General features: G+C 38.0%; 1 protein-coding gene across 3 annotated transcripts in view; it reads left to right on the top strand.

The window, feature by feature from the left end:
* Nucleotides 1-14,437, top strand: part of LOC124802772 (origin recognition complex subunit 6) — a 139,463-nt gene that overhangs the window by 23,429 nt on the left and 101,597 nt on the right. For all 3 annotated transcript variants that reach the window (XR_007017155.1, XR_007017154.1, XM_047263766.1), the window contains exons 3-4: nucleotides 7,057-7,220; nucleotides 11,968-12,042. Coding sequence is in view for 1 of the 3 variants with exons in the window: in XM_047263766.1 (XP_047119722.1) it covers nucleotides 7,057-7,220; nucleotides 11,968-12,042 (239 nt within the window). In the remaining 2 variants the exon portion in view is untranslated. The remainder of the gene's footprint in view (nucleotides 1-7,056; nucleotides 7,221-11,967; nucleotides 12,043-14,437) is intronic.

The following is a 14,437-nucleotide window of genomic DNA, read 5'->3' as shown; positions in this document are numbered from 1 at the left end:
GGCTGTTGGCTGTGCAAGCAGTCGCAGCAAGCAGCTACGTAGATGCTACCGGGAAAAGGGGACTCCAAATTCATATTCTCGAGGAAAAAAACTTGTTTCACAAAGCGCCTAGCATCCAGCACACGTTTGTCTATCGATTATTCATATGATTTTGAAACGCTTCCCTGTTGGTTTTTGAACATTTTTTAACACATTTTAAGTTGATTTCTGAATGACTCATAAGTTGACTTTCGAATGCATGCATAGTGTACGTGATGTCTCTGTCAGGAGAATCCTCGTCGCATCTAGAAATAAACTTTCCGCAGACGAAAAGGGATCGGGGCTATACGAGCTGAGGGAGTAAAGCCGAAAAGGATGGATGCCAATCGCTGTCTGATTAAGTGCTTGATTGGGTTTGAGAATGATCGGCATTGTTATAATATTTGCTAGCGAAATCCATAGATTCAGACTACCAGAATGGAAATAAATGACTGGCAGGAATAACAGCTGAGAAAGATTCTGTATTATCTTCTTGGTGTATCCCAGAAAATGAAATTTTGACAGAAAATTTTTGGCCAGATCGTGGAATAACTAAACCTGTGATTCTGGCAGGGTTAGTGAAGTTAATCGGCGAACAAATTTTGACAGTGGCAGTAATAGCTACAGAATTGGTGATGACAAGACTTTGTTAGAACGAGGAAGGAGAAGAAACGGGGACATCACACAAATTATGGAAGAATAAGACGATTCCAAATTTATATAAAAATTTCGTAATACTACTTTTCGATCTGATGCTTGAGAAACTGGTGCGCATGAATGAAGTGTGAAACTATTGCCTAACATAAAGCTTTTTGCCTGTAGTAGGCCTAATAGGCATTTGATATTGGTACTTCGTGGATTATATTCTGTCGTGTTATAAAATGGCCATTTGTCTCGTTTATTTGGTGTGTTACAAAATTGCTGCCATATTAGAAAGACCTATTTTGATTTATGTAGCAGACAGTGACATAGACGTAATGAGATCGAGAAACCACACCAGTCTTGGGTATTATTTGTATTAATAGCTTTTTCAGTATTAGATAACGACATTTCGATTTTTCATGTTGCAAAACGTTTGATGAGGTAAAAGATTCTTTCGCAGAAAGGAAAGCACGCCATGTAAAGCTGCAGCAAGATTAGAGAAAAAAATGCTAGGAGCTAAGGTTTGAAGAAATGTGTAATTTCTTGCTTGTCTCTTGTCAGTATTGGTTTTATATATCCTATATTTGATTTTATGTCACACAAAACAGCAAGTTATTAACTAATAGGCAATAAAGATTTCAGATTTTCTGAAGAGTTCTTTTTTTCTCGATTACAAATAACCCAATCCGCTATTAATTGCGAGATTTATTTTAAGAGGGGCAGGCTGTCAAACCGGCCAACTGGGAGCAGGAGAGGCACCGCAGGACATTTCAATTTCCACTCTCCTGAATATAGTTTGGACGTGCGGTAGAAAAATGCTTTATGAAGAGGCGTGGCACTGCACTTTGGCATAAGGCCAAATAATAGGTCTTACATTTCCTCAAGTACATATGTTTTATGTTTCAGACTTTTCAGAAAGATGTGCGCTACAAGATGAACATATTTGAAAATTTGATTTTTTTAGTATTGACCCGGTTCGCAAATGTAGATCCGGGGCTGATGTGCAGAGCAGTCTGAGATATAGTGGGTAGTCTCCACGTGACCCGTGTTTACATTTAGTGATTTTGCTGTTTCCGCTTCGTTTACTCTCACGTCAAATGAAAACAAAACAGATATCTGTGGTCAGGAGCTATCAAGTGAATTAAAACACATTAACATAATTACGGGAGGTAGAAATATGTCATTAGTTTCAGATTTGATTTTATTTCCACCTTTTTGGCAGTCAAGCATTAATCGCCTTGTGGAACTATGACATTATTTTTGTCTGCTAAAGAAATTTGACTTTCGTTAACCTTTTCCGCAGAGGCAGTCAATGTATTTGAAACGAAATGTTTAATTCCACAGTACTGGCTAGTTTCAACTGTTCGCTGCATTTCAAGTGCACATTTTCATTTTCTAGCACGTATAGCATTATGCCATAATAAAGAACCAGTACTGGTGCTACAAGAAAATTCACATCCCGAAAACCATACTGAAAAGCTTAGTATCAGGTCGAGGTCTACTTCATTAGGTTCCAATGGCTCTGAGCACTATGGGACTTAACTTCTGAGGTCATCAGTCCCCTAGAACTTAGAACTACTTAAACCCAACTGACCTAAGGACATCACACACATCCATGCCCGTGGCTGGGTTCGAACCTGCGACCATAGCGGTCGTGCGATTCCAGACTGTAGCGCCTAGAACCGCTCGGCCAACCAGACCGGCTACTTCATTGGGAATCTGGACATACGAATGTGCCCTTTAAGTACGCACTTTAAATGTGCACATTTTAGTGTGGTCCACGTAATTCCGATGCTCTTGGAGTATCCTCTGATGTCTTGTTTCTTTTATGACATAATGTATGATCTTTCAATTTTTTACACGTACGTACATAGGGGCTTCCTAAGTCATGATAGCTACCCAAGCGCGGTGTCGCCTGTTATCTGCACTCTCTGGTAACTGCTGAAACGAACCTATTTCTAACAGATCGCGGGAAAGTATTGCGAATAGTGGCTTGAAAAGTGTTACTTTCAAAGCAAATATCCTTTTACGTAAGTTGAACTATGTGCAAGAATGTACCATGAATTTATTAAATCACAGAGCATTTGACTCTCATTTAAAAACCAACTCTTTGATGATGAGCCATTTAGAGAAGGAACCCTGAAGATCGGAAATTTATGTCATTATTAAAAATTTCACTGGCACATTTGTGTGATATATGTGAAAGTGTAACACGCGCAAAAAAGATCAACAGTATGTGCGAAAGCTTAGTTTCTCTTGCAGTTTGAGACCAATATTATACAGGGTGAGTCACCTAACGTTACCGCTGGATATATTTCGTGAACGACATCAAATACTGACGAATCAATTCCACAGACCGAACGTGTGGAGAGGGGCTAGTGTAATTGGTTAATACAAACCATTAAAAAATGCATGGAAATATGTTTTTTAACACAAACCTACGTTTTTTTAAATGGAACCCTGTTAGTTTTGTTAGCACATCTGAACATATAAACAAATATGTAATCAGTGCCGTTTGTTGCATTGTAAAATGTTAATTACATCCGGTTGCGTGTTGTAACAAACACGGGCCACGGTCGGCGAGCAGCATCTGCAGGGACATGTTTACGATGATGACCGCGTTTACGAGTGTGGCTGTAGTACACTGTTGTGGTTTGGTCTAGCTGTCGCAGTGTCCGCATGTAGCGCTTGCTGCTATTGTTATTGTGCATTCGTCTCCGCACGCAGACCAACTGTAGTACACCGTGTTACCAGACGTCTGTGATAGTGTAGTGTTGTAGAAACTGTGACCATGGTGTATTCGAACTCTGAAAAGGCGGAGATGACACTCATCTATGGCGAGTGTCGACGAAATGCAGCTGAAGCCTGCAGGGTGTATGCAGAACGGTACCCGGACAGAGAGCATCCAACGTGCCGCACATTGCAAAACATCTACCGCCAACTGTATGCAATAGGTATGGTCGTAGCACACAAACGGGTCCGTAACAGGCCCGTCACAGGAGAAGCGGGTGCAGTTGGTGTGTTAGCTGCTGTTGCCATGAATCCACACATGAGTACACGGGACATTGCGAGAGCCGGTGGACTGAGTCAAAGTAGTGTCATGCGCATACTGCATCGTCACCGCTTTCACCCGTTTCATGTGTCGCTACATCAGCAATTACATGATGATGACTTTAATCATCGAGTGCAATTCTGTCAATGGGCATTAACAGAGAATGCGTTGCAGTTCTACCTGTTTACCGATGAAGCGGGTTTCACAAACCACGGGGCAGTGAATCTACGGAACGTGCATTACTGGTCCGTGGACAATCCTCGCTGGCTCAGACAGGTACAGCGACAGCGACCGTGGACTGTAAATGTATGGTGCGGAATCATTGGCGACCACCTCATTGGTCCTCACTTCATTGCAGGGGCCCAAACAGCTGCAACATACATCGCGTTTCTACAGAATGATCTGCCAACGTTGCTCGAAAACGTCCCACTGGAAACGCGTCGACGTATGTGGTATCAGCATGATGGTGCACCTGCACACTCCGCAATTAACACTAGGCTGACCCTTGACAGGATGTTCGACGGGCGTTTCATAGGACGTGGAGGACGCATGAATTCGCCAGCCCGTTCTCCTGATCTTACACCTCTGGACTTCTTTCTGTGGGGTACGTTAAAGCAGAATGTGTGTCGTGATGTGCCTACAACCCCAGAGGATATGAAACAATGTATTGTGGCAGCCTGCGGCGACATTACACCAGATGTACTGCGGCGTGTACGACATTCATTACACCAGAGATTGCAATTGTGTGCAGCAAATGATGGCCACCACATTGAACATCTATTGGCCTGACATGTCGAGACACACTCTATTCCACTCCGTAATTGAAAACGGAAACCACGTGTGTACGTGTACCTCAACCCTCATGGTAATGTATATGCGTGTCAGTGAAAAAGACCAATAAAAAGGTGTTAGCATGTGGACGTAATGTGCTGTTCCAGTCTCTTCTGTACCTAAGGTCCATCACCGTTCCCTTTGGATCCCTACGTAATTCGGTGCTCTCTGATACACACGATCGAACAGCGGAGGAGTGGTACTGAAGCGTCAACTTTAGGTTACAATATCTCCGGATGTAATTAACATTTTACAATGCAACAAACTGCACTGATTACGTATTTGTTTATATGTTCAGATGTGCTAACAAAACTAACAGGGTTACATTTAAAAAAACGTAGGTTTGTGTTAAAAAACATACTTCCGTGCATTTTTTTAATGGTTTGTATTAACCAATTACACTAGCCCCTCTCCTCACGTTCGGTCTGTGGAATTGATTCGTCAGTATTTGATGTGGTTTACGAAATATATCCAGCGGTAATGTTAGGTGACTCACCCTGTATGTGAAAGCTTTGCTTTTGTTGTAGCAACACTATGTATATTAATTTAAGCTATTAACTTTCCCTGTTTGTCTGTTCGTGCTACTTAACAGTGATGTTGCTGTTGGCTGACTACATCACATGTCCTATGCTCTGAATATCCGCTGTAATCGGCTGGCGAGATCTCGTGACATGAGCTACGAACGTCTTACAAAAGCACATCGAAATCTCGATTTCAGTGATTCGGAAAGTAACATGCGGTGTTTGGTGGAATTCCAATGTATACTTTCATAATACGAAAATACGCAGCGTACATGTTGCTGCACATCAAAGATATTTCCAAAACGTGTCTTTTTCCCTGAGTTTCGTTTTCTAAACTGCTGGGAAATTGTACGGCCGTGTATAAAACCATAATCATTCAAAGGATTGATAAGGGGAAATATACTGTCACCCGGGAGAAACTGTATTTTTAACTGGGAAATCTGAGAAGAATCTGGGAATTTTTTTTCCTTGTCCACATATATACACCTTGTGATTGCACACACAATTCTTAGGAGTTTAGAATTTCAGTTGCAACAGTAATATTATAATTTTTAACGTGGCCTGCTTTGGTTTACAGAGCGGATTGGCATTCTGTAGTCAGTTCCATCTCATAGCCTTTCCACAGTGTGATGCTGCTGGTTGCATTAATACTCAGGGGTGTTGAGGATCTGTGCTTTAGGAATATAAACCCAGTACTTAATTAAATCCAAAAGAAGCAGCTGAGCTATGTGAAATGAGGTGACCATGTCAGGGTCTATCTTGTCCCCTATACCGCCTTGGAAATTTTTCTTTGTGAGTATTCTGTTATGTGGATATTCTGAAACCCATATCCAGAAGTTAAACGTATTTCTTGTTCCTGTAATATGACATTTAGATTACACACTGTGTTCATTTGACATGGAAAATTTTAAGATACTGCAAGGCCTTTGTTGTGCCAAATTACAATGCTATGTTGGGCATTGCATCGTAATTCAGAATAACACAAGCACTGCAGTACCGTATTTATCCGCTGACACCGGGCAAGCAACTTTCAAGTAAAATGTCTGCCCTGTATGGGAATATACATGGTGGATGTATACATACAGGTTAAGAACACGTGGTTAACAACATATGGAAGTTAGGGTCTGGCCATGAGTCATGCTCGGATAGCCAAATGGTAAGGCGGCTACTTGCAATAAACAGTAAGTCCGGGATTGTGTCCTGGTCCGGCACAAATTTTCATTGTCATCGTTCTGTTATACAGCTGATGGCTGTCCATGTTCGGAATTGTGAATACTTTTAATGTATTTCAGAAAATTATTGCCTGGAAGTATGATTTAAAATGTTGCATGTGGAGCGGCATTGTTGAAGCTTATGTATTGGCAGTGACCTCTGTAGGATCTGAGCTTTCTATGTATACAGTCTCAGTTGCTTTTTGGGGATGTTGTGCACAATTGTTTCAGATATCTGAAGTTACTGTGCAGTCCGTGAAATTTACTTCCATTCCCTGCACAGTAACTTATGGCAAATATCCTTTACTAGTTCATTAGAAATGTGCTGTCATTCGTCACAAATTTTCCATGTGTTTCTTTTATTATGTGATGTGTGTTATTGATTTGTAGAGTACACAATGAAAAACTATATATGCAATTATGATAGAAGAAAACTTGACCTACCACAGCATGACTAGTGCATTCACACAAGCAGGCATTGTATTAGTACTTTCAGCACCTGAACTTACCCTACTCAGTAGAAATGAAGCAACTAAAGTGGAAAACACAATTAAATCTTCTTTGAGTTACATGTGCAAATTGAAAATCTTTTTAGTGTTATACAACTATTAATTAGGTCTGTTTAACATTAGGTAAGTAATTTTCATTGATGATTTAGACATTGTATTATATGTAACGTGCAGGATGCTAGAAATGTCCAGTAACAAAGAACATTTTCTTTTGATTGATGGTAATATGTAGCTCCTCTGATTTAAATTATTTGAATGTCGTCTATTTCCAGGATGACTTTGTAAGAATTTCTGGAATGAAGAATAGATTATACATAACAAATCGCAGCATAATAGAAAAGCTTGTAGGAATGGAGGAGACACTAGATGTGAATAAAATTTGTGTACAACTTGGCATTTCTGAAATAAGCAACTTTGCTCAGACAATTTTGGATCAGTAAGTGAACTTTAAAATCTCATTAATATTTGTTTAAAATTTTTCATAGTGGCAACAGTGCTATCATCCACAGCAAATTTTCCATGTGTTTGTATATCCATAAATTACCTGCTTAATGTGTAATATGAGTTATAACCATATGTGTGATGTGTTATAACCATAAACATTACATTTTGATTGTTAGTTTAGTTTTGTATTGTTTCCTTGTTCCATGGTTCTTATTAGTGACAACTTACCATGATGTGGAACATATCGGCAGGTTACATTTTATCACTGTAAGCACTGCTATGCTAGCCATTTACGCAATTCAATCTTTTCCTTAAGATCTCAGTCAGTGACAAAATTTGATGAATGTAGCCCAACCATGTTCATACTGCCTACTCAGAAAGTAATCTGTGGAGTAGTAGTTGTCAGGGAGAAATCATTTCAGTTTGTTTTTGAAACTTAAACTATCTGCCGTCACCTTTTATTCACAAGGTAGTTGTCATAGATTTTTCTGGCTGCTTACTTTATGTGACTAAGGTTAAGTCGCGAATAGTGGAGGCTATTTTTGTTTGATGTGTTATATTTATGAACCTAAAATTATTTTCAAATAGTGCCAGATTGTTAACAACAAACTTCAAAAAAGAATAAATGTATTGTGAAGCAGTTGCTAGTAGTACTGCCTGTTTTTTGTGAAACCGTTGGTGACATATAAGTTCAGGATTGTAACTAGATATTATCCTCATGGCACATTGCTGTAGAATGAATTCTTTGTGTTTCTATGTAGAATTGCTCCAGAAAATTATTCTGTATTATATCAGTGAATTGACATATACATATTAAGCTAATTTTGTATCTTTTCATCACAAAGTCAGCAATCAGACATGAGAAAATGTTACTATAGTCAAGCATTTGGCAGGATCTATAATGTGTGAATTCCATGCTCTGAAAACTGCTGTGAAGTGTAGGTAGAGAGTACTTAGCATGGTAGCAAATGTTAGGGTTTCTTCTCATTCCAGTTACATATGAAACATGCGAAGAATGACTACGTAAATGCCTCTGCATACCACAGTTAGTCTAATTTTGTCATCACAGGCTCTACAGGAACGATGTCTAGGGGTCTGGGAGTGGTGCTGAAGACGTTGTTGTGCACCCAGCCTAAGATATCATTATCGTTGTCATGTATGGGTGTGAAGTATATCTCTAGATTTTTCACTTAATACTGGTTCTTGAAAGTTTGTGAGTAGATTTTTGCAGGATAATTTATGTCTATCTTTCTGAGTCTGCCAATTCAGGTTTTTTTACATATGTTCCATGTGTCCAATCTGACATAGATTCCACACTCGAGAGCAATTTTATAAGATAGGACACACAAATAATTCATAAGCTGTCTCCTTTGTAGACTGCATTTCCCCAGTATCCTGTTGATCGAGCCAAGTCTGCCAATACTGTACTCCCAATTGATATTATGGGACTACTCCGTTTCATATCCCGAAAACAGTCACATCCAGATATCTGTGGAAGTTGACTGATTCTAACTGTGAATCATTGATACTGTAACAATAGGATATTAAGCTTTTATGTATTGCAAAGTGCATAATTTCTGTTTATTTAAAGCTAGTTATCAGTTTGTACACTACTTTCAAACCTTATCCAAGACAGATAGACTATTTACACAGCTATTTCAGACAGTACCTCATTGTAGGTAACTGCATCGTTTCAAAATGTCTGAGGTTGCTATTAATATTATATGTCTAGTCTTTACAAAGATGATGAGACTTACCAAACAAAAGTGCTGGCAGGTCGATAGACACACAAACATACACACAAAATTCAAGCTTTCGCAACAAACGGTTGCTTCATCAGGAAAGAGGGAAGGAGAGGGAAAGACGAAAGGATTTGGGTTTTAAGGGAGAGGGTAAGGAGTCATTCCAATTCCGGGAGCGGAAAGAGTTACCTTAGGGGGAAAAAAGGACAGGTATACACACACACACACACACACACACACACACACACACACACACACACACACATATATCCATCCGCACATACACAGACACAAATGTGTGTGTGTGTGTGTGTGTGTGTGTGTGCGCGCGCGCGCAAAACCCGCATCCTTTCGTCTTTCCCTCTCCTTCCCTCTTTCCTGATGAAGCAACCGTTTGTTGCGAAAGCTTGAATTTTGTGTGTATGTTCGTGTTTGTGTGTCTATCGACCTGCCAACGCTTTTGTTTGGTAAGTCTCATCATCTTTGTTTTTAGATATATTTTTCCCACGTGGAATGTTTCCTTCTATTATATTTATATGTCTAGTCTGTAATACACAACATGAACAGGAAGGGCCCGAACACACTAACCTGTTACTTCTACTTTTTTTATGGCTCTCCATATGAGTCTCTACAAAATATAGCATGCTGCATCCTCCCTAGCAAGAAACCCTCAACCTAGTCATAAATTTTGTTAGATACTGTGTATAATTGTACTTACATTAATATACATTGCTATGTTACCAAGTCATATGCCTTTTCTCAGGATGCCATAAGAAAAAAGCCCATGTTGGGTCTTGTACGATCAGTATTTTTGGAATCCGTGATGGTCAGTGTGAAGGAGGTTATTTTTTCTGGATCACTTCTGTTACCCTTTTTGAAGACTGAGGTGACCTATGGTTTTTTTTCCAAACTCTGTGCACAATTTTTTGTTCAAGGGATCTGTGAGTTGTTATGGTTTAAATAGGAACTAACTTTGCTGCAAATTCTATATCAAATCTGACAGGGTTTCCATTGGACCCTGGAGCCTACTTTAATTATACCTATTTTGGGTGTTTCTCAACGCTGCCGACACTAACATCTATGTCACTCATCTTTGCATTGGCAATGGGGCTGTACATCTGTGACTTACCTAGTAAAAGAACATTTGAAAACTGATTTCAGTATTTCTGCTTTTGTTTTACTACCCTCCATCTCAGTTTCTGTGTCATCCTTCAGTGTCTGGACACTTACAAAATTTGCATATGAGCAGAATTTCTTTGGGTTTCGACATTTTGTGAGAGATCTTTCCGTAAGATTCTGCTATCGTAGTCATTTAATGTTTCATGTTTTGTCCTCTTCACAGCTAAAAGCATTTCATTCACCATCTCTCCACAGCTCTGCACTTTGTCTTTCACATATCGTGCAGAGGTCATTGTTTCTTTAGAAGTGACTGAATACCCTGGAGGGTCCCACCCGTCATTAGCTATGTACTGTGTAAAAACTGTCCAGTGTTTGGTCAACAATTCTTTTAAACTTTAGCCACAGTTCTTCCATATGTTCTCGCCCCTGGGTAAATGTTTTGAGTGTCTATTTGAGGTGTGGCACTACTGCATGTTTATCTAACTTCCCAAACACGTAAATCTTCCTACTTGTTTCAGCTGCCTTTTTGCTTTAGTGCTAATCATTATGCACAAATGAGAATTTTGAAAAATCAGTTTTACATATTTTCTTCCTCACGTGCTGTGTCGTTGTTGATTATGGTATACCTTGCCTTGCTTAGAATTGAATGGACTGTGTACTCTTGATTATGATGATTTTATAATCAGCAAAGAGCACAATTTCTGCTTTATCAGTGTAAGGTGGAATGTTATTCATATGTAGCAAGAACAACAGTGGTCCAGTATAACGTAACACTTGGCTTTCTATCAGTGATCCACTTACTCATTATATCTCAAAAGCTATAGTGTTGTAAGTTTCTCCAAACTAACATTTGATTTGCACTGTCAGATGCCTCAGACAAAAAATTGCAGTAGGTGAAATCTTGTCATTCACGTATTTTAATGCACTATCAATGAAGTAGTAAATATCATGTTCAGTGGAGAAGCCCTTCTACAATTCAAATTGTGACTGACCCAGAATTTTCTGTTTGCAGGTATGCTCAATGATTAAATGCATTATCTCTTCCAAAACTTTTGAGAAGGAGATTAACAGTCAAACAATTAGGTACTTACTAATACTTTTCCTAATGCTTGCTGAAATAAAGTTCTAAAAATGTGTTACTTTTATCTGTCTAGAAAGATACATTATTATGTGTAAAAAGTACAGCTGAGCACAATAGCTATATCAGAATAATACAACTTTAGTATTCTGCTTGAAATGTTCTTAATCCTTGAGAATTTTTGTTCTTAAGGGACTTAATTATTTTTCTGGCTTAATTGGAAGTGATCTCAAATTGATTGAATGCTTGTGGTGCTGACTATCACGTATACTTCAATGCTTTTTTTTCCCTTTTTTTTTTTTGCTGACTGTCCCCAGTTTCTCGTTTACATTTAGAAAGTGATTGTTAAAGAGGTTTGTTATATGTTTGGCATCATGTGTTGTTTGGTCATTATCTTTAATTACTAAGATAATTTTGTCTCTTGATCTACCATTCTTGAGTTGTTGTTTATTAATACTTTCTCTTTACTTTTTTACTATTTCACCGATACTACAGTCCATTGTTATGAATATATTACTTTTAGCTGTTGAATTAGTCTGTGTAATTTTTGTAGCCAGTAAAGAGAAAGAATCTGCTACTAAATATGCGGACAGTATTTATGTTAGAAAACTAGAGTGTAATTAGTTACAGCTGTGAAATTTGTGTGAAACGTGTTTTATCTTACATCATAATTATTACATGTGTCACTTCGATGAAGTCAAATTTTTGTGCATTAAGTTATATGATGGCTATAGCAAGAGTAAGGTAGTGCACTTCACCCTACATTTACTTGTCTTATGAATCTTTGATTTTCTTGCCAGATATTTGGAACAAAATGCTGTTGCAGACAGAAATGACAAGATGTATGGTATAATTGCAGTATATGTGGCTTGCAGGTAAGCCTCATCACAAAACTGTTTTTGCTATTTCAGATTTGTTGTTAAGTTAATTCTGTTATACAATAACACGAATTTTCTTTTCATTGGAACCTCACATTTTCAAAATTATTCATATTACAAAAATCCTGTTACAGGTATACATTATTTGAAGTCATATTCCACTTTTGTCTCTTCATGTTTGTAGCTTTCACATAAAGACTTCTTCCTTGAAATCTATCACTTTCTAGAACTATATTGTAGTTTGCATTTTGATATGTCTGAAATAAGAATTATCATTAATTAAATTTAGACTTTAGCGAGCAGGATTCAGTAATGCCACACGGAGTACGTTGTTGGATCACACAGCTCTGCAGTTCAGTTTTAGCGTAGGCTTGCTGCACCATTTTCCTAATTTTGTCAGTTTTTAGCTTTCTCATTCCTATCTTATGCATTCATTGCTACCAGATACTTTATAACATCATGTAAACATTTTCATTTTGGTCTATTCCTTTTTCTGTTATAATATACCCATTTCCATAATATCTTATACCCATTTCCATAATTTCTTTTAAAAGTCACATATCATTCCTTATTTATATACTAGCCATCTTAGTCTGTGTGATGTTATAAATGTGGCAGTGTCCTCATTTTCTAAAATATTTATTTATTCATTTATATGCACAGATGCCGAATGGGCTATAGTTTTTCCATTTATTTTCCTTTAGAAAATTTGTAAGCATCATTTCGTGCATAGGTAAGAATTGATCTGATGAGTATCTTACATATACTACATTTCATCCAACTAATAATTATTTTGCTCTTTAACCATTTGCCTGATGTTGACAAGTTAAATTGTAATGAAACGCCAGTCTACAGGTGCTGTTGATGAGTTGAAGCACTCCCTCTGTGTTTTCCTTGGTCACTGTTGATGAATTAACTCGTGCCACCTTGCTGTACTCTGAGTGCTAATGACGAGTATAGTTGCACCACTCCTCGGATACCTGTGTGTTGTTGACGAGTTTATCCATACAGTGGATTTTCTTCCCCTTACCTCAGTAGCTTTTCACTCTTTTGGCTGATAAGTTGTGTTTAGCTGCATTCCCATTTTTGTGCATTCAGTTTCACACGGTGTGTTGCTGTTTACCAAGATAGGTATCACAATGTTTTGGTCATCAGCTATTTTCATAGGAACAGATAACAGAGATACAAAGAGCAACAGTGGGGATAAATTATTCAATGTCAGTGTAACTGATAACTCCTCTACAGATTTTGAAAGCACACGCTTAATCTGTCAACATAGAAGGTCCCAACAAGGAATATAATTGATAGTGAAATGCTTGTGATAAAAGCGTGGTATGGTGTCAGATTTGATTGGAAAGGATTATCCACTTAGTTGTGCATTTGGTGATTTGCCTTTGGGGCAAAACAGTCAACTAGAGAATCCAAGCAGTTTTGTTATTTTTCATTTTATCCTTGACAGAAGATACTATACTAACAAATACACAGACTTGAGGTGTGAAGTACTGTAATATCTATTTTGTATGTCAAGTGCATAAAAGTAAATATTTTGCACACAATGCTTCAGGAAGACAAGAATAATAACCAGTCATCTGTTTATATACTGAAGCACACATATATAAATAAAAATACTGATACGCTGAGATTTGTGTTGCCTTGAAAATTTTGTTGTAGATTCCGATACAAAGGTACCATTTTTGCACATTTCCATTAACTGTTTGGGTCCAAACACAACTGGTCCTTTGTGACTGTCCACAGATGAATTATTTTGCCAGAAAACACACAGGAAAAGGTGAACATTTTGGACTATGTACACTTGATTTCCAGAGTTACACTAAAGTTACAAAATATTTCTATCTATCTGACATTTCTGATCAGCAAGAAATCATTGGAAATTTCAGAAACAAATTGCCAAATCTCCTAATGGGGTGAAAGCTGTGCAGTAGATGCTCTGTTTCCGTAGTGTATGTAGTACAGAAAGGCAGTTTGTCCTCCTCCAATGATTAACCTATTGGCTTATACAGCAGGCTCACAGGTTTCAAGTCCATTATTATCTCGCTGACTGAGAGGCAGGCCAAGCCACTATAGCTTCTTCTTACTGTTTCGTCTTTGTTAATAGATTGCATGACATGTTATATACCATTGGTAAGCTGAGAAATGCAGTGAAACTGCTGTTTCACGATTTCGTGTGGTCTGGACTTAAAAAATGTAAAATTGAAGAAAATTCAGGCTCGAGGAAAACATTAAAACCTCCAAAATATGAGCAAAAATATTTGTGAATAGCATATGTGATTAAAAATCGCAATCCTCTCCAATACATGGCAATAAATCTGTAGAAGTCAAGGAAATTAAATCTACAATACAATAGTTATACAATAATTTGTGGTAATGAATT

Source organism: Schistocerca piceifrons, chromosome 6 (assembly GCF_021461385.2).
Source record: "Schistocerca piceifrons isolate TAMUIC-IGC-003096 chromosome 6, iqSchPice1.1, whole genome shotgun sequence".
NCBI classification, from domain to species: Eukaryota; Metazoa; Arthropoda; class Insecta; order Orthoptera; family Acrididae; genus Schistocerca; species Schistocerca piceifrons.
The sequence above is the reverse complement of the archived record's forward strand: the minus strand, read 5'-3'. Positions and strand labels throughout refer to the sequence as shown.